This window comes from Cydia strobilella, chromosome 27, assembly GCF_947568885.1.
Source record: "Cydia strobilella chromosome 27, ilCydStro3.1, whole genome shotgun sequence".
Taxonomy (NCBI): Eukaryota; Metazoa; Arthropoda; class Insecta; order Lepidoptera; family Tortricidae; genus Cydia; species Cydia strobilella.
The window spans coordinates 6711773-6731572 of record NC_086067.1 but is presented as its reverse complement, the minus strand read 5'-3'; the positions used below and the strand labels follow the sequence as shown (position 1 = coordinate 6731572).

The 19800-nt window shown below is 37.7% G+C and overlaps 1 protein-coding gene across 1 annotated transcript in view; it reads right to left on the bottom strand.

The window, feature by feature from the left end:
* LOC134753619 (dynein axonemal intermediate chain 7-like) overlaps positions 1–19800 on the bottom strand; it is a 53844-nt gene that overhangs the window by 19385 nt on the left and 14659 nt on the right. Inside the window, exons 7-17 of the mRNA XM_063689556.1 lie at positions 16855–16946; positions 13891–14024; positions 12262–12314; positions 11784–11921; positions 9583–9657; positions 7528–7727; positions 5993–6159; positions 5310–5445; positions 4442–4542; positions 3336–3411; positions 2020–2105 (exon numbers count right to left, since the gene is read on the bottom strand). Of these exons, the coding sequence (XP_063545626.1) occupies positions 2020–2105; positions 3336–3411; positions 4442–4542; positions 5310–5445; positions 5993–6159; positions 7528–7727; positions 9583–9657; positions 11784–11921; positions 12262–12314; positions 13891–14024; positions 16855–16946 (1258 nt within the window). The remainder of the gene's footprint in view (positions 1–2019; positions 2106–3335; positions 3412–4441; positions 4543–5309; positions 5446–5992; positions 6160–7527; positions 7728–9582; positions 9658–11783; positions 11922–12261; positions 12315–13890; positions 14025–16854; positions 16947–19800) is intronic.

Sequence of the window (19800 nt, the reverse complement as noted above, 5' to 3'; positions counted from 1 at the left end):
TTGCCCAGGCCTTTGCCCAGCAGTGGGACACCAAAATAGGCTAATATAAAAAAAAAACAAAATTTACAAACACTACAGGGTTATGTTGTATCTTCTTGCTGTGTATATTTTTCTTATTTAACTATTTGTTCATTGTATGATTTGTATGTTATTTTATGTCTTTTTTCTTCTTGTCTGTTACCTTCCGTGATTCTTCTCACCTGATGGTCTCATCGGAAGATCATCGCTGGAAGCCACCAGCAACATGCTGAGATGAGGCCATTTCGTGGCACTTTAATCTTATTTTATGTTTTCTTTTATATTATGTAATGTCTTGTTTGTTCGTGCTTACGAATAAAATTTTATTCTATTCTATTCTACACAGGCGTCTATTATTAGGAAGGCTGAATTCGTGCAGAATGGATGTGCTATCACTCCTACATTTTTGACAATTTTTGTTATTCGGTAGGTACTTATTCCTTTAAAACTTCCTATACTTACAAAAAATGTTAAACTAGTCACTGGTGACGATAAAACTTTTAATAATTAGAAGATATTGAATAGTTATTATTGTTAATTTATGTAAGTACTGTCTTATTTTATGTAATAAATAAATACGTAAGTAAATACGTTTTAGGTACAAGTTCGTTTTATTATAATAATAATAAAAAGAATAAATAAAGATAATAATAATAATAATATTTTGTTTTTGTATTTTACTTTTATATCCATATTATAAAAACCTAGCCTAAGATGAAAGATAAATAAAGAGAATAATAATAAAATACTTTATTGTGCACTACAAAGAAAAATACATGTTACAAACAATGACAGGACATAAGTGAGTACGTAACAACAGGCGGACTTATCGCTAAAAAGCGATCTCTTCCAGACAACCTTCAGATAGCGATTCAGTGGCTAGAAATAAGTTAATGGGCAGTGCAAAATAACAAAGGTGTAAAGTTTACAAATCAAATACCTAAGTATAAATAACAAACAATGAAAAATAAACTACATAAACTACATATATTATTTAAGCAACAATAATACACTACATAATCCTACACAAAATACATAAATACATAATGAGAATTCAAGCAAGAGAAGAATAACGACCAGGTAGCGTGAACAAAAAGAAAAATATATATGTGTAAGTGAAAGGACCAAGACTAAGAAAGAGATTTTAAATAGTGTTCTTTTAGAAGTTATACATATATACATAGAGTAACTTATACTAGAGCGGTACTGCCATAGTAAATTTTGTAACCACAGAAAATTCACTGCCATCTATCGACACACTTTAAAACTAAAAATGAAGATTTATAAAAATACGATAAAATGTATTTAAATATGGATAAATGATTTTTTTATTTGCACTAATTATTTTTATGATTTTGACCCATGTTCTTTCACTGATATGCGTTAAAATTGTTAAATAACAAACGATACCGTCAACGCCATCTATACGACAGTAGGCCAAAGCTAGTAGCGCCCTCTGAACGAGAATCAAATTTTCTTGATTTCGAGGCACGTTTTTTTCTTAGACTGTATCCATCTATTACGGAGTTATATCTATCTTTGATATATACTACTAAGATTAAGTAGTTTTTAAGTTTATCGACAACATACGGACAGATAGACGCGGCGGTGGACTTTATTTCATAAGGTGTAGATTTAGATAAAACAATATATTGATTTAAACTAACACGATTTTCACTCATAATTTTAAACTAACACGATTTTCACTCATAATTTTAAACTAACACGGAACTTAATCGCGTAAAATACTTACGTTTAAATAAACGTTGTACAATACACGTGCGAAAAGATAATTCGTAACGAGTGGCGATAAATTAAAACACGACCGAAGGGAGTGTTTTAAATCGACACGAATTTCCTACTTCTCGCACTTGTATCTTAATGTACTAACAATAGGACATTTTAGTCTTTCAATATGATCTCCAATACAATGTTAAAATCTATCGGGTTCCTGATGAGCACCGTGTAATGAAAATCTATGTAGGTATACTAATTACTTACATGTAGAAAGAAACACATTGTTTCTGAGACGCTTGGGCTGTGGCGGCACTATCAAAAGGTCCAAGTTGAGCGTGCCTCCGCATATTCTACGACAAACAAACAAATATGTAATATGTAACATAAGATTATTAAGAAACTGGTCTAGAGTATGTCGAGCCGGAAGATTTGGCAATAAAATTAATAACTATGAAAGTATACTTCAGATTTAAATTTTGCTAGTCAAATCCCTCGGCTATATCACCAGCTATCACATTTACAAACGGGTCTATCGCGAATTTATTTTGGTACTTTTATCAAATTTTATTTGCCGACGTTTCGACACAGGTTTCACTGGTCGTGGTCGCGGCTAACTGACGTCCCAGCAAAATGTCTAAACAGAGTTTTGTGTGACTACCCGACGAAGCCGGTAACTTACCGCCCTAGTGCGGTAACTAGCACTATACGTGCGTATATCGAAAATTTAAAGGGCCATATGTACTGTAAAACATTGTACAATACACGTGCGTAAAAGATAATTCGCAACTCGTGTCGATTTCCGAAAAGTCGTCGGGTTTCGTCGGGCCTTCGGGTTCGTAGCCGCGACCACGACCAGTGAAACCTGTGTCGAAACGTCGGTAAATAAATTTTGATCAGAAAGGTAACAAAATAAATTCGCGATAGACCCGATTTTAAATGTAATTTAATATGTGTTCAAAGCGCGAAGATTTTAAATGTTATAAGTGTTATAACGATATAGGTACAATTGAAATAAATGTTTTTAGATTTTTTCCTAGCCAACTTAAACCGTAAAGGTTTTGCTTATAGTCGGCCGTCTATTTTCCGATCTCTGTCTGCCGATATTTTTATGACATTTGCCCTTGATTAAAACGTGTAAAAATAAAAAGTTATATAAAAACTGCAACTTTACGTTGGCCTATCTTAAGTGGGAATCCTAAATAAAATATGAATGTATTTAATCTACATATTAACATAAAATCATTTTACGCTAAAAAAAATTCAAATCTATCCCAACATTGAAAAGAGGGGTGAAATTCATTTTACAAACTATAACCAATTGTACTACAAAAGTTAATCCAATTCAGAATAACATTTTAATTGAATAAAACTTTATTTAGAATAATCCTACATCTGGACTAATTAGTCCGTATTTTATTTTCATTTTAAATAAAAGTCACATGATTTAGTCCCGTTCATTTTATTCTGGACTAACGAGTGCAAGAATTATTCTCATTAAAATCGATTGGACTAAGATTAACATTTCTGTTTTTATTCTTATTCTTATTCAAGTTAATTTTGGCCCAACTCTGGGTATTTACCTGTATTTTCTAAGATGAATCTCGCCAGCTCTCGTTCTTGTATTACATTTCTTTAGGTACTTTTGAAATGCCACCTCTGAAAAATAAACCAACATCACAAAATCAGCAATACATATGAAGTTCTCAAAATTACATGATATGGTGCGTTGGGGTTAAGATTGAAAGGGTTTTCATGATGAAAAGTCGCCCGTAATGCTTCGGCATACGGATGATTTTTTGTCTTACCCTTAAGCTTAACAACTTACAGGCAACTAACTTTAGTTATTTTAGATATGATACTGATATGTCAGTGCCAAAAGTGACGTTTTTTGGATGCGACACATATAATTATATTTTCCAAAATGTCAAAGGGACCTCTTTCCTATATGGGCTATACAAGACTTGTACAGATGTAGTGCATAATTTGTTTTCCATCGTATTTTCTCGGAAACGTTCGTAATGAGGGCTACCGGTTTTTTGCTCACCAGTTGGCGCCTCTGTTGATGGTGGTCCAAAAGCCTAAAGAACATCATCTGTCAGTCATTGAAGTGACAAGTGACATTTCGAACTATGGAAAAGACCACCATCTACACTAGCGCCCCTAGCGGCGAATTCATACGCGTTAGCCCTCATTGTCATGCTACTTCAGTCAACCTCGGTACAAAAAGTACCTACTGAGGTTAGTGAGGTTGACTGAAATAGCAAGACACGTTCGTACGTTTCCATGAAAATACGATGGAAAATTAATGCACTAAATCTATAATTAGTTATTTCTGTTATTAGATATATAACATTTAAAACTTTAATTAAATTTTTGGAGTGGGTGGTTTGAAAATGTGATGTCTCCCCTAAACTTTTATATACACTTTTCGTCGGGTAGTCACACAAATCTCTAAACATTTTGCTGGGACGTCAGTTAGCCGCGACCGCGACCAGTGAAACCTGTGTCGAAACGTCGGTAAATAAAGGTAACAAAATAAATTCGCAATAGACCCGATTGCAAATGTGATTTAATTCTCACATTAAATAAATTTACGGTAGGCTCTCCGACACATGTCGCGCGGGTGACTAAAACAAGTGAGTCTTATTTAGTGATTTAATACCGTTATTAGATATTAGTTAAGTACCGTTATTTTCTCCAATCAACGTCCTAGGATCTTGCATGAACGGTGGCTCCGACATATTTAGATTGTCAAGCTCTTCCTTTTCCTTCTCGTTCTTCGTGTATCTAAACAGACAAACAAATTAGGGAGGTACTTTATAAGATAAATATAAAAGATATTTATTCGTGACAGTCACAAACATGTACGAATATTTACAGACAATAAAAACAGAGGAACATATTTTTTTGTTGATTTTATTTTTATTTTATTGATAATAATGTTTGCATGACATTATAACAGCAATAATAGGATTTATAGGTATAAGCGAAGTCATCTTATCCGACTTTGTCACAAAAAAATATATTTATTTAGTCGTATGGCGCAGGTGCATAATATATAGGCAAACAATTAAAATAACAATAAAATAATAATAAAATCGGATGTCAACATTCAGTGTTTTCAGCCATGCAGCTGCATGGGTTGTAAGATGTAGCAGGTCTTCCGGTGGTCCAGAGTATGAATGCAGAGGACAGCGCTGGATAATGTGTTCCATCGTTTGGTCCTCCTCACTAGTTCTCACCACATTCACACAAGGACAAAAAAATTATATGAACACCAAACATCGCACAGTAATTGCGTCATAGTAAGCGGTTGGTCACTATAAGCGGAGTATTTCACTTCTCTGATCCTGGCGTTGATTTCTTTGTAGAAGGCGGTTCACATGGCCTCCTGCCGGCCTAGCCAAGGTAACAATCGCTTGCGCTACGACAACGAAACGTTTTGTGTCTCTCTCACTATTCCATATTAGTGCAACAGTGACAGTTGCGTTTCGTTCGCTACGGAGCGGAGCGTAAGCGATTGGCATGTTGGCTTTTCCACTATATTTACTTACTGGTTTGCCTTCAAGAAGTTTTCCACTTCTCTGATCTTGGCGTTGATTTCCTTGTAGAAGGCGGTTCGGACGGCGTCCTGCTCCGCTTTGATCTTCAGCATCTCCATGTGCTCTTTCACCATGAACACGAACAGGTCTGGAAAGCCATTGCAATTTTTAAACAACATGGACAAACAGTCTATGTTTTAAAAAGTGTAATACCCTTACGGTAGATGTCGCTAGGCGTGCCCCTAAGGCGCATAGGTTTTCTTCTTAATACAAAATTAATCTATAGAAAAGATAGATATAACTCCGTAATAAATGGATACAGTCTAAGGAAAAAACGTGCCTCGAAAATCACGAAAATTTGATTCTCGATCAGATGGCGCCACTAGCTTTGGCCTACTCTCGTATAGAGGGCGTTGACGGTTTCGTTTGTTATTTATAATTTTAACGCATATCAGTGAAAGAACATGGGTCAAAATCATATAAAAATAATTAATGCAAATAAAAAAAAACATTTATCCATATTTAAGTACATTTTAACGTATTTTTATAAATCTTAATTTTTAGTTTTAATGTATGTCGATAGATGGCAGTGAATTTACATGTGGTTACAAAATTTACTATGACAGTACCGCTCTATCTTATTATATCCTCTTTGTTTATAGACACGAACTAGACAGTTGAATAAAATATCTAACCTGTATATCTATTGGCTACTTCCGAGGCTAAAGCGAAAGACCTCGACGACTCGCTCAGCAAGTCCACCTCGGACTTGGCCGCACGCACGCACATGCAGCTGCCATCTATCGTTTTAGGTAATTTCAGGCCAACGTTCAACGCTGGGAATTCTAGTTCGACGGGTTCACTGTAAAAAAACATTATTTTGAAAACATTCTAGCAGTTTTATGATAATGAACAGGATTCAAATAACTGAAATAACGTAACAAAAAGCAGATTTTGGTGCCTGATCAGAGCACAAAAAATAAGTTTTTCATTTCTCATGCTCTGAAAGAGGGTCATTGTTGTTCTAAAAGGTGTGCAGAAAATGATACGCGTCTGCACTAGAGCATTTTACGTTCGAAGTACGATTTTTTTGATTTTTTTACGATAAGCAATTCAAATTTGAGTTTAAATGGATTTGTTATACAATTTCCATTCTGATATTTGACTCTCCATTCCATAAATAATGATACTTTTGCCTAAATTGTTAACCGAAAGTACCCTTAAGAAATACTATAAAAAAGTATACTTGGTCATGTTTTAAAAAAAACACATGCATTTTACTTTCCTCGTATTCGAAATGAAAAGTAGAGTGTTTAACTCGGGTGAAAGGCGTCATTTCAGCCTCGGACTGTTGGCGCTCTCACTGTGTTCGAGCACCAAAATACCTCGGCAGAAATGAGTGCCTTTCATCCCTTGGTTAACAATCTACTATAAATAAACGCCAAAATTTCCCATAAGTTCATCCGTGTCAATAAATGTCATCTTGTGTCAATTGATATCAACTTGTGCCAACAAATGTCAAAATTCGTCGAAATATCAATTTTTATTACACGATTATTTTCTCGTTATTGTCACATTGTGTCAATAAAAGGCAACTTGTGTCAACAACTGTCAACGTGGGTCAATAAATGCCAACTCGTGTCAAAAAGTATGAAGTTGTCTCACTAAATGAGCACTTGTGTTAATAAGGTTCAATAACAGTCAACTTTTGGGAAAATCAATTGTCAATGTATGTCAACAAATCGACAACATCAATATGCAACTTTTTTTTAAACCACAGCTCCGGTTCCACTGACTTGTATGGTAGGAGGTCAAAAATGACAACTTCTTAGTACCTTAATACTATTATTTTTCAATAATTTATTTCCTTTCTTACCTACCTACTTCTTAACTTTTTGTGTCAAAAGATCTCATCTCTACTTGTGTCATTATTATTTTGTAAAATACCTAGGTATCTACAATTAATAAACGAGTTTTTTCTCGTAATTCTCGTATTGTGTCAATAAATTCAAACTAATAAATCAAAAAGAGTCAACTTGTGTCAAAAAGCGTCAACTTGTGTATCAATAAAAGTCAACTTGTGTGTCTTTTTTAATAAATGTCAACTTTTGTCAAGGAATATCATAACCACTCGGGCGGCAAGCTACCTCGAATGGGACGCTCTCTGACAACCGCGCATGCGGGCCGCCATTTTTAATATGGAAAATACGCCCCCTGGCGGCAAACTCACGGCTCGGGTTCCACTGGCTTCAACTTCCTGGTCGGCATGCGCACAGCTACCCATATATTCAGCTTCAACCCTTTGAACTCTCTGTTGTACGTCGCTAATTTTATCGACTCGAATTTAAGGTTCTTTTCCAAATTGCGCAGGGTCATGTAGGACGCGCATTGGATCGTTTCGGAGAGCTGCTCGCGTAGTTGTAGACGGACCTGTGGCGGTAATCATGGTTATCGACGTGATAAAGATAATATGATTAGGCCAAGACAAATTGACAATCGCACATCAACAAACCCAACTGAAAAAACAAGTAACTGTGAAAAAAAATTTTTGTGACACACTTTTATTGCTGACTGTACTTCTTCTTGTTTGCATGTCTATCGAGTACTTCTTGAGACCTTTATAATGAGCCTAAACTTGATGTGTTTGTGTTTTTCCATCGAGGAGTTCTTTTGGCTACCTACCGGGTGCATCATCAGAACACCTCCATGTTAGCATATTATTGCATTGTCACCGGAATTACGACAGTACTCCAAATTTCAACTGAATCAGATACCGGGAAGTGGTTTAAATTTTAGTTACAAGATTTGAAGCACTATGTATACCTACCTATATACCATAGAGTAACTTATACTAGAGCGGTACTGTCATAGTAAATTTTGTAACCCCAGTAAATTCACTGCCATCTGTCGACACACTTTAAAACTAAAAATGAAGATTTATAAAAATACGATAAAATATATTTAAATATGGATAAATGATTTTTTTATTTGCATTAATTATTTTTATATGAACAAGTTTGGGAACAAATCAAATTATTTTATTAAATATTTTGATTTGTTTTTTTTGTGGCGGGGTGGCCTAGGGGTTCATGGCGTTAGCCGCGATAGCTAAAGACGCCGGTTCGAATCCAGCCTTCACCACTGGAGGGCTTCGTCACTTTTTCTTTAATATATGAACATCTATTACAGTTTTTAATTTATTTTTATATGATTTTGACCCATGTTCTTTCACTGATATGCGATAAAATTATAAATAACAAACAAAGCCGTCAACGCCCTCTATACGAGAGTAGGTCAAAACTAGTGGCGCCATCTGATCGAGAATCAAATTTTCGTGATTTTCGAGGCACGTTTTTTCCTTAGACTGTATCCATCTATTACGGAGTTATATCTATCTTATTTGTATATACGCAGTGAAGCTAAATAAAAGTATGTAATAAAATGTGTCGGGGTGACAGCTGCTACGAAAAGTCACGTATAGGGTTTGCACAACGGATCTGAAATGTATGGGAAGATCCGCGTCCAGCATCCAGATCCGGATAATTTCGACCTTTCCGAGTGCACACTGGCACTAACAATGTTAAGTAAATATGGGATACTATATTGCTTACAGTGCATGGTATAATAATATACTCCGCCTGGTACTCTCTTCCGAGACTCGCGAACCACGTGACCAAAGATAGATATAACTCTGTAATAGATGGATACAGTCTAAGGAAAAAACGTGCCTCGAAAATCAAGAAAATTTGATTCTCGTTCAGAGGGCGCTACTAGTTTTGGCCTACAGTCGTATAGATGGCGTTGACGGTTTCGTTTGTTATTTAACAATTTTACGCATATCAGTGAAAGAACATGGGTCAAAATCATAAAAATAATTAATGCAAATAAAAAAAATCATTTATCTATATTTAAATACATTCTATCGTATTTTTATAAATCTTCATTTTTAGTTTTAAAGTGTGTCGACAGATGGCAGTGAATTTACTGGGGTTACAAAATTTACTATGACAGTACCGCTCTAGTATAAGTTACTCTATGACGTGACTGACACAAGCCTACGTCATCGTGAACCTTTTAACAGCACGATGACGTAGGCTTGTGGCAGTCACGTGGTTCGCGAGTCTCGGAAGAGAGTACCTTGATTTTATTATACCATGTTACAGTCGTTGCTGTTAATATGATAAGCTACAAAAAACATTAAAAACTAAGGGATTCAGATCGAAGTTCATTGGGGCATGGGATCCCCTTAAATACAAGTCTGTAAAATATAGTACAATTAACTTACTTCATTATAGCTCTGTAGTTGCAGGGGCGTGAACTGTTTCGGATTTGCCACCATTTCCTCGAGCATCAGCATCATCTGAAAATAAAGTTTGAAATTGAAATTGAAATCATTTATTGCATATCACATAGCAGGTACAGGTGTTCTTAAATACAAGCTGTTCATGTGACGCCCTGTTAGGGCACGGCAACATAGTTCCACATAGGGAAACATACTTATTTAATCTAAAATTATACATATTATTATTTACATATGTGCCAAATAATTAATTAATTATTTTACATTTAAATAAAATCTGCTGCCAAGTTTACTTCATGTCATGAATAAATTTGAGCAACCGTCCAGTACAGCCCGGTTTACTGACCCAAAAAGGATCTTGGCCTTCGACACAAAATAACGCCACTCTAATCTGCGCCTGTTCCCACCAGCTGGGTACTGCGAGGGCGGACAGGTCTTTTAGGGCATCGTCACTCCAGCGGTATCTGGGACGCCCGGACGGATGTTTTCATCGGTCAGCTAGATCCTTTCCCATCCTCGATAGGTGACCGAGCCAGCGAAATCGTGTGCAACCATATCGATGAAAAATTAAATTAATTTTTGTATAAAGGTATTCGGGGGTGATAAAACATTGTCATTTATCGCCACAAGCTATCTAATCTTACCGGTAAGACCTCGACTGCCTGTCCAACTCATCGACATCACACGCGTTCGTGTTTTGCAAGACGTGGAGGCGTTTTCATCTGGATTTATATCTGTACGGCACAAGCTATCTTATCTTACCGGTAAAGCCTCAACACAGCGCTTGTCCAATTCATCGACGTCACACGCGTTCGTGTTATGCAAGACGTGGAGGCGTTTTCATCTGGATTTATACCTGCATACGGCACAAGCTATCTTATCTTACCGGTAAAGCCTCAACACAGCGCCTGTCCAACTCATCGACGTCACACGCGTTCGTGTTTTGCAAGACGTGGTGTTTTCATCTGGATTTATACCTCTACGTACGGCACAAGCTATCTTATCTTACCAGTAAAGCTTCAAAACAACGCCTGTCCAACTCATAGACGTCACACGCGTTCGTGTTTTGCAAGACGTGGTGGCGTTTTCATCTGGATTTAAACCTCTACGTACGGCACAAGCTATCTTATCTTACCGGTAAAGCCTCAACACAGCGCCTGTCCAACTCATCGACGTCACACGCGTTCGTGTTATGCAAGACGTGGAGGCGTTTTCATCTGGATTTATACCTCTGCATACGGCACAAGCTATCTTATCTTACCGGTAAAGCCTCAACACAGCGCCTGTCCAACTCATCGACGTCACACGCGTTCGTGTTTTGCAAGACGTGGTGTTTTCATCTGGATTTATACCTCTACGTACGGCACAAGCTATCTTATCTTACCAGTAAAGCTTCAAAACAACGCCTGTCCAACTCATAGACGTCACACGCGTTCGTGTTTTGCAAGACGTGGAGGCGTTTTCATCTGGATTTAAACCTCTACGTACGGCACACGCGTTCGTGTTTTGCCAGACGTGGTGTTTTCATCTGGATTTATACCTCTACGTACGGCACAAGCTATCTATCTTACCGGTAAAGCCTCAACACAGCGCCTGTCCAACTCATCGACGTCACACGCGTTCGTGTTTTGCAAGACGTGGTGTTTTCATCTGGATTTATACCTCTACGTACGGCACAAGCTATCTATCTTACCGGTAAAGCCTCAACACAGCGCTTGTCCAATTCATCGACGTCACACGCGTTCGTGTTATGCAAGACGTGGAGGCGTTTTCATCTGGATTTATACCTCTACGTACGGTACAAGCTATCTTATCTTACCGGTAAAGCCTCAACACAGCGCCTGTCCAACTCATCGACGTCACACGCGTTCGTGTTTTGCAAGACGTGGAGGCGTTTTCATCTGGATTTATACCTCTACGTACGGCACAAGCTATCTTATTTTACCGGTAAAGCCTCAACACAGCGCCTGTCCAATTCATCGACGTCACACGCGTTCGTGTTTTGCAAGACGTGGTGTTTTCATCTGGATTTATACCTCTACGTACGGCACAAGCTAATCTTACCGGTAAAGCCTCAACACAGCGCCTGTCCAACTCATCGACGTCACACGCGTTCGTGTTTTGCAAGACGTGGTGTTTTCATCTGAATTTATACCTCTACGTACGGCACAAGCTATCTATCTTACCGGTAAAGCCTCAACACAGCGCCTGTCCAACTCATCGACGTCACACGCGTTCGTGTTTTGCCAGACGTGGATGTAAGTATTCATCTGGGTGGGGACGCGGGGGTCGGGCAGACCGTCGCAGCGGAGGTATTGTTGCCACTGGAAAACATTTCAAATTAATAAGTAAATTAATACATGTAATTTTCTTGGGTTTACAAGCGTCACGCACACAGATCCACATATCGAGAGCTGGGGTGAATACAAAAAGTGTTTTTTTAGAACCCAAAGGGTAAAAACGGAACCCTATTACTAAGACTCTACTGTCCGTCTGTACGTCTGTCCATCTGTCCGTCTGTCTGTCACCAGACTCACCAGGCTGTATCTCATGAACCGTGATAGCTAGACAGTTGATTTTTTTACAGATGATGTATTTCTGTTGCCGCTATAACAACAAATACCTACTAAATATCTAATGGCGACTGTATATAGGTATAGTTACCTCTGCCATTCGTTGTAAATTGTTCACATATTCGATTTTTTCCTTTTCAAATCCTGAAATATACCAAAATTGTTAGTTAATTTTTTTACATTTTAGTTTTTATACATGAAAATTGTGGTATTTTCTATAAAAAGGGACCCTTTCTATAACGATGCTCCGGTATAAATACAATGCCGCGCGACGCTGTGCGGCGTAAGCGCCATCGACAATAAGGTCCCTTTTCATAGAAAATGCCCCAATTATGTAAAAAAATCCTGCTAAATAAATCCTAAAATAGTTAAATAAAGCCTGTAAGTGTACAAATAACAGCTACGAAATATAATATAGACGATACTAAATCTCATTTACAATCGGGTCTATCGCGAATTCATTTCTGGTCCACTCTGACCACTGGTCGTGGTCGCGGTGAGTTTTTAGAATAGAATAGAATAGAATAGAATAAGAATAGAAGAAATTTATTCAGAAAACGCTTAAATTTAGGTATTACATAGACAACAGAACAATTTATTTAATAAGCGTCACTGAAAGGGTCTCCACTCAGCTTAATGTCAAGATACCAGTTATGGATCTCGACGCTGGTCTTCCGTGGAAACCCTTCTGAGAGAGCGCAAACTACACGCTAAAGTACATAATATTTTATATTTTATTTTATATCAGTGCAAAGCTTCAAGTAAATTTAATAAGGCATAATTATTATTATTCAATTAAAAACTATAATAACAGATTACGGTACCTAAACAGTCATTAATCGAAAGGTGAAATAAAATATATATTAAATTATATGGGAGGCGTTCGTAATAGCAGGGATGGCACTGGAGTATACCCAACATTTATATTTTTTGTAAGTTGAGAATGTGTTTTTTAAAATTACATTTAAATGAACCAACTGATGATTTTTCGGAACTTATGTACGAAATATCATTTGATATTTACCAGCCGCTTTTCGGTGAAGGAAAACATCGTGAGGAAACCGGACTAATCCCAATAAGGCCTAGTTTACCCTCTGGGTTGGAAGGTCAGATGGCAGTCGCTTTCGTAAAAACCTAGTTGTTTCGTAAAAAAATAGTTGCCAAGCGGACCCCAGGCTCCCATGAACCGTGGCAAAATGCTGGGACAACGCGAGGAAAATGATAACCTTATTATATGTAATACTAACACAATGGGGTCACTGCTGAAAATGTTACCTTGAAAATAAATAGTTGAAATTGAAAAGTAACAGTGGAGTCGCTCGCGACACTAAACACGTGAGGTCATTTTTAGGTTTCCGTACCCAGAGGGCAAAAACGGGACCCTATTACTAAGACTCCGCTGTCCGTCCGTCCGTCCGTCTGTCACCAGGCTGTATCTCACGAACCGTGATAGCTAGACAATCGAAATTTTAACAGATGGTGTATTTCTGTTGCCGCTATAACAACAAATACTAAAAACGGAATAAAATAAAAAAAATTGTGGGGCTCCCATACAAAAAACGTGGCACTTGGCCAGTTTTTAGCTTTAGTCAAACTTGAGACTTCTATAGTTATTCTAGTTCGATGGTGTACTCCCATTTGTCCCCGCCTCACGTTACCGCCGCCATACGTACCTGGCGGAGACAAATGGAAATACACCCGTTCGTTGACCAATACTTACTGGTAAACAGGCTACAAGTTTTCGTCAATATATCTCTCCTTGTCTCTTGTTCCGCATTGTCCTTGGCTAATAGTTCTGCCCTCTCTCTCGCCAGGGCTAGTCTCTTCTCCTTCGCACCCGCCAGGATTCGTTGCCTAAAACGAGACAGGTATTGAAAGCTTTGCTTCTAAGGCGTGCTTCAGATTTTTGGAAGCATTTTTTGAAACCAAAGATTTTACTTTTACTATGTTACTAGTATACTTTTCTTTACTTTGAAATGTTAGAACACTTAAAATGTTACGTTGATTTTAGAATAGAATAGAATATTTTTTATTCGTAAACACACAGACAATAGACATACATAACATTAAAAGAACATAGTGAAAATAAAGTGTCACGAAATGGCCCCATCTCAGCATGCTGCTGGCGACTTCCAGCGCTGATCTTCCGATGAGACCATCAGGTGAGAATATCGTCGCTATACTTACTCAACCTCATATCTGCAACAATCATTTGATGGAAATGTCGCTTTTCTTTCATTCGGAATACGGGTGTTTTTGTCATCAAATGAGTGTTGCAGAATTGCAGATACGAGGTTGAGTAAGTATAGCGGCGATATGTGTTTGTTAATGGCATAAAACAATTACAAAATACTAAGACCCATACATATTTGTATGGTAATGGTAGGCCTAACGAGGTTAAACTCGAAGCTAGGTTGTATATACGGGATGGAGAAAATGAATGGGCCCTGGAGGGAAAGTGCCTTAAAAACGTTAAGTTCCGAATAAGAATATTTTTAGACAAATTGAAAAAAAAAATGAAAAATCTCTGAATGCAGTTTTGTTTATTTTCAAAAATAAAAGAATGTTTTCTTTAAGTAAAATGAGCTAACTTAAGGTTTTGAGGTACTTTCCCTTCAGGGTCCACTGTATATGCAACAGTAACTATCTACCTACACTAAGTACAATAATTCAATAAAATGGTATGAAGTATGACAATAGCAAGAAGAACAAACTCCCAACAATTTTATTAATTAATTAATTTACAACACAATACAACAAAATTACAAAAAAAAAATTAAAAAAAGTATGAAATGTTATTCACAACGACGGGCCTTAATCGCGCAAAACCTTAAAGGTTAATAAACAAGAGTAATAACAAGACCAAGTGCTGATAGTTCGAACTTGCGCGCCTTTATTAGGGTTCCGTACCTCAAAAGGAAAAAAACGGAACCCTTATAGGATCACTCGTGCGTCTGTCTGTCTCTCTGTCCGTCTGTCACAGCCTATTATATGTAAGTTTGTGACCCAAAGACGAAAATGTAACGCAAACAAATGAATTTTAAACATGGGGGGGGGGGGGGGGGTTAATAAGAAAATTAAAAAATAAAGTTTTTCAAACTATATCATGTTATATATCAAATGAAAGAGCTCATTGTGAGAATCTATAATATATATTTTTAACAATTTTAGGATAAACAATTTAGAAGTTATTTAAGAAAATAAGGCAAAAATGACCATTCCCCGCTTTATCTCCGAAACTACTGGGTATAAAATTTTGAAAAAAATAAACAAAATAGATCTTTACCTATAGATTATAGGAACACCTATTAGAAATTGCAGTCAAGCGTGAGTCGGACTTAATTACTTAGTTTTTGATCCGACCCCTACGGGTTTTTTTAAGACATTTCACACTCACGTTTCACATAAAAAATACATTGTTTAAATTGTGTAATACACCCTTGGAACGCGAGTCCGACTCGCACTTGGCCGGTTTTTTTTTTTTCGTTTTACTTGTTATTGTTCGTTATAAACTTTTCATTCTTCGCTCTTATAAAGAACGCGTCCGATCGTCACTATACGTCGAGAACGGGGCGGATCCGTGTGTAATTAATATCCGTGCATCCGGACACACGGATAACACGGGTACACGGACCCTAATTACCCGTTGCAAACGGGCCACAATTCCGGTTTCGTGTAACACGAGAACGGGGTCCCCGCGACGGGTACACGAAACCCGGACGCGACCGCTTGCCCTACTTTAAACTTTTTCTCCGAGACCACGGGGACAACGCCGTCCTCGAAACGTCGGAGGTTAATTTAAAACTAAATTTTACGCGATTAAGTCCCGTCATTGTGAATAATAATGAGTAAAAATCGTGGAAGTTTAAATCAGAACCCCTGTAAATTTCATTCGCAAGCGTGACGAGCGTTCGCGTCTGTTTTTGTATGGGATTTTGAACAGCGCGCCAAGCGGGACGTTTTGGAAACTCGAAATCCCATACAAGATGTCACTTAACGTAACCGCGTACGTCACGTAACGCTATCGAATGAAATTTACACTAGGGGTAGGGTAGGGTAGGAAACAGTGGCTCAGCTCAAACAGTGGGTCAGTCGCCCCAATATCGCCTCTATCATTTTGGAATAGGGATGTTGAAAATTTTGTAGAACTGTTTTCATTTTATAGATAGACACGTAATTATTGCAAAAAAAAAAAATATTTATCAATTTTTAATAAAAAATCGACTTTAATTAGTTTAGTGTTTAAATTCCGCGCAAAAACGCTGCAAGCTGTCACGTGATCTTGATGACGTAATGATGTGATAAACAAACTGCTGTCAGTGCCACCTCTGGCACTGACCTGGTGGTCCTCACCACCAGGTTTGACAACTTGTCTGTGCGTGTTTCTCACACGGTGACGTCACGCGCTCCGATTTGCATTTACAGTCACGTGATGCTGGGCATTATTTTGAATACTTTTAAATTGTTTTTAAGTAATTTACTTACATATTTACACTTACAAAATATGATTTTCAGCATTGTAATATTTCCTACTATGGTAAAAACATAACATTTCATATATTCGCGATTTATGTCAACATCCCTATTAGGTTGAGTGAGCCACTGTACCCGGCTATTTTTTCCGAGCCACTGTTTCCTACCCTACCCTACTGTATGAAATATGACGGTAGCAAGTGGAACCAACTTCTCCGCTTCCATCTCGGCGCGCCACTCCTCTATTCGGTTCACGAGCCAAAGTTCTCTCTCTTTCTTATTCATTTTCTTCCACTCTTTGGGCTGTTAATGTTAACAAAGTTAGCACTATTGGGAAGCGGAAGCTACTTCTTTGTAAATAGATGCTTCGGAGAAGCGATCACTTTTTTTTAAGTAGATATGCTTCGCAGAAGCAGTGTTTTTATGATATGTTTTTAAATTAAGATTATTATATGAATAAGGGTAAATGATAAATAAATGAGACGTGGTGATTTTTCGCTTTAAATCGTTTATTATTAACACTTTTCTTGATATTAAACGTCAGGCGCGTTTTTACAGGAATTTACCTAAATATAATACTGCATAATCATGAATTTCACCATGTACCTATATATGAAGAGAAACGTAATTTAATTGCTAATATATAAACATCGCTTCGCTTCACTTTAATAATTCATAAACACTTTTTTAGGGTTCCGTACCCAAAGGGTAAAAACGGGACCCTATTACTAAGACTCCGCTGTCCGTCTGTCCGTCTGTCACCAGGCTGTATCTCATGAACCGTGATAGCTAGACAGTTAAAATTTTCACAGATGATGTATTCCTGTTGCCGCTATAACAACAAATACTAAAAAGTACGGAGCCCTCGGTGCGCGAGTCCGACTCGCACTTGGCCGGTTTTTTTTTCTAATGCGTTTTTGTTTGTTGTATAGCATAACCCTAATTTTACCATATTTCTATGAAGATCAAAAAATAATTTTACACATAATTTGGTATTACGATTTTGCTAAATATTGTTTTATTTATTTTATTAACAATTTCAGCTAAATTAAATTTATTTAACGATTATTTTAACAAGAATCGCTTCTGTTTTTAGACCGGCACAAAAAACAAATTAAATGACAGTAATTGTCGTTTTTTTTAAACAATTTTTTTAAAACACTTATTCGTATTAACATTAACGCATTTTGTTCACGGATCACTTTCTTGGCAATCGGTAAAATGCGTTTTTTGTATTTACAGGAAAACAATTGTAATTCTGCTGCAATATTTTCCACTCCTGAAAAATGTTCCTCTTTCCAGTCGGCATGGATTCTACAGAGGCTTTCGGGGACTGAAGGAACTGAAACCGTTTACTGGAGTACCCTTTTGAAGAATGCCAAGTTAGAAATGAGTAAACTGTTTTGAGTTCCGTATATAGTTACTTGTAATATTTATTTATTTTTCATCTTAGGCTAGGTTTGAATAATATAGACATAAAAGTTAAATACAAAATGTTAAACAAAAATAATAAAGTGTGCTATCAAAATCGTTACAGACTTATCTTGATTATTCTAAACATATTATAAAAAACCTAACCTAGGGTGCCGCTAGCAGCGGGGCAGGGCCCAAGCTGCCGGTGGTCAGGGTCGCAGAGAGGAATCAATGTACTAATTAAGTAATATGGGGCATTTTCTATGAAAAGGGACCTTATTGTCGATGGCGCTTAATACGCCGCACAGCGTCGTGCGGAATTGTATTTATATCGGAGCATCGTTTATAATGGCGTAAGCGCCATCGACAATAAGGTCCCTTTTTATAGAAAATATCACATATACGCGCCGTGTCCAAAATTACCGCCTTCTGCATCTGACCATTGATCCAACCACCCAGCGAGAGTCTCTCTAAGGTGTTGGTCGAGACTCTTCGCTATGAGACCGTTCGCTGACACGACTATCGGAACAATGATCGTCGAGTCAATTTAAAACTTTTAAAACTTTTATCTATCTGATACGTGTATAAACAGAACCCTAAAAACACGACGTAGGGGAACATGATAAGTTGTTTTTATCGTCAATTCACCCATTCAATCGGAAATTGATTGACTCTAAACTCATGACATGCATGTTTCCTGTCGTTTTCATATACGAATAAACTAATCATTGTTTTTATACTCAGATACAAACATTACAAAGGGTATAGCCACGATGCCAATCCAAGGGCGTCGCCAGCAGGGTGCGTAGCCAACGTGCAATCGTTAACGCTCCGTAGCGAACGAAACGCAACTGTCACTGTCGAATTGATTCGATCGAGATGACTACGATACGCTATGGAACGTTAAATTGGCACGTTGGCTAATGGGCTAGGGGGGGGGGGGGGGGGGGGGGACAGTTGCTATGGCCGATGGCCGAGGGGAAGGGGTGTATACATTTAGTTATACACTTTACTCTCTAGGGAGTAACCTGCTCCCACCCTGGCGACGCCCATGTGTCAATCGTTTGCGCCGTAGCGAACGAAACAGTTATATAAATCTCTCTCTCCCTATAAGACAGGACAGGTTTGTACCTAGTTTAGGGCTCAGGACACTATTCCTAGGCTGTCTAATAATAGAATACTCCTAAAAGTGTCATAATCTACTATGTAATAAGCTGCATTTTTGATACATAAATCTTTTTCTTTTCTCTATCACTTCCATATTAGAGAGACCCTAGGTTGCCTCCGTAAAGGTCCATATGGTGGTAAATATTTGCTGTACTTGTGCGAGGTCTTGATAGCTCAGATGGCAGAGCGATCGGCTAGCGTTCTAGTGTCGTGAGTTCAAGTATCACCTAAGATTTTTACACTTTTTATTATCATCATTAACTTAACAGTAGAGAGTCAGTTTCCTCTTGTCGGTTGAGTACCTTCCAGCTTTCCCTATCCTGCGCCAGCTCTGACTTTTTGATACGACACGACCCCTACTTTTTCTTTCACTTGCTCTAAAAAGCTGTCTGGGTTTCCCTCTACCCCACTTGGGTCCTATCCGCCCCTCCAGGATAGTTTTAAAGAAGTGGTCGTGTCGTATTAAGTGTCCAATCATTTTTATATCTATTTGAATTAGTGTTCAGGATAGCTCTCCTTTCACTCACTCTTCTTAGCACTTCCTCATTTGTTATCCTGCTTCTCTAACACACTTTAA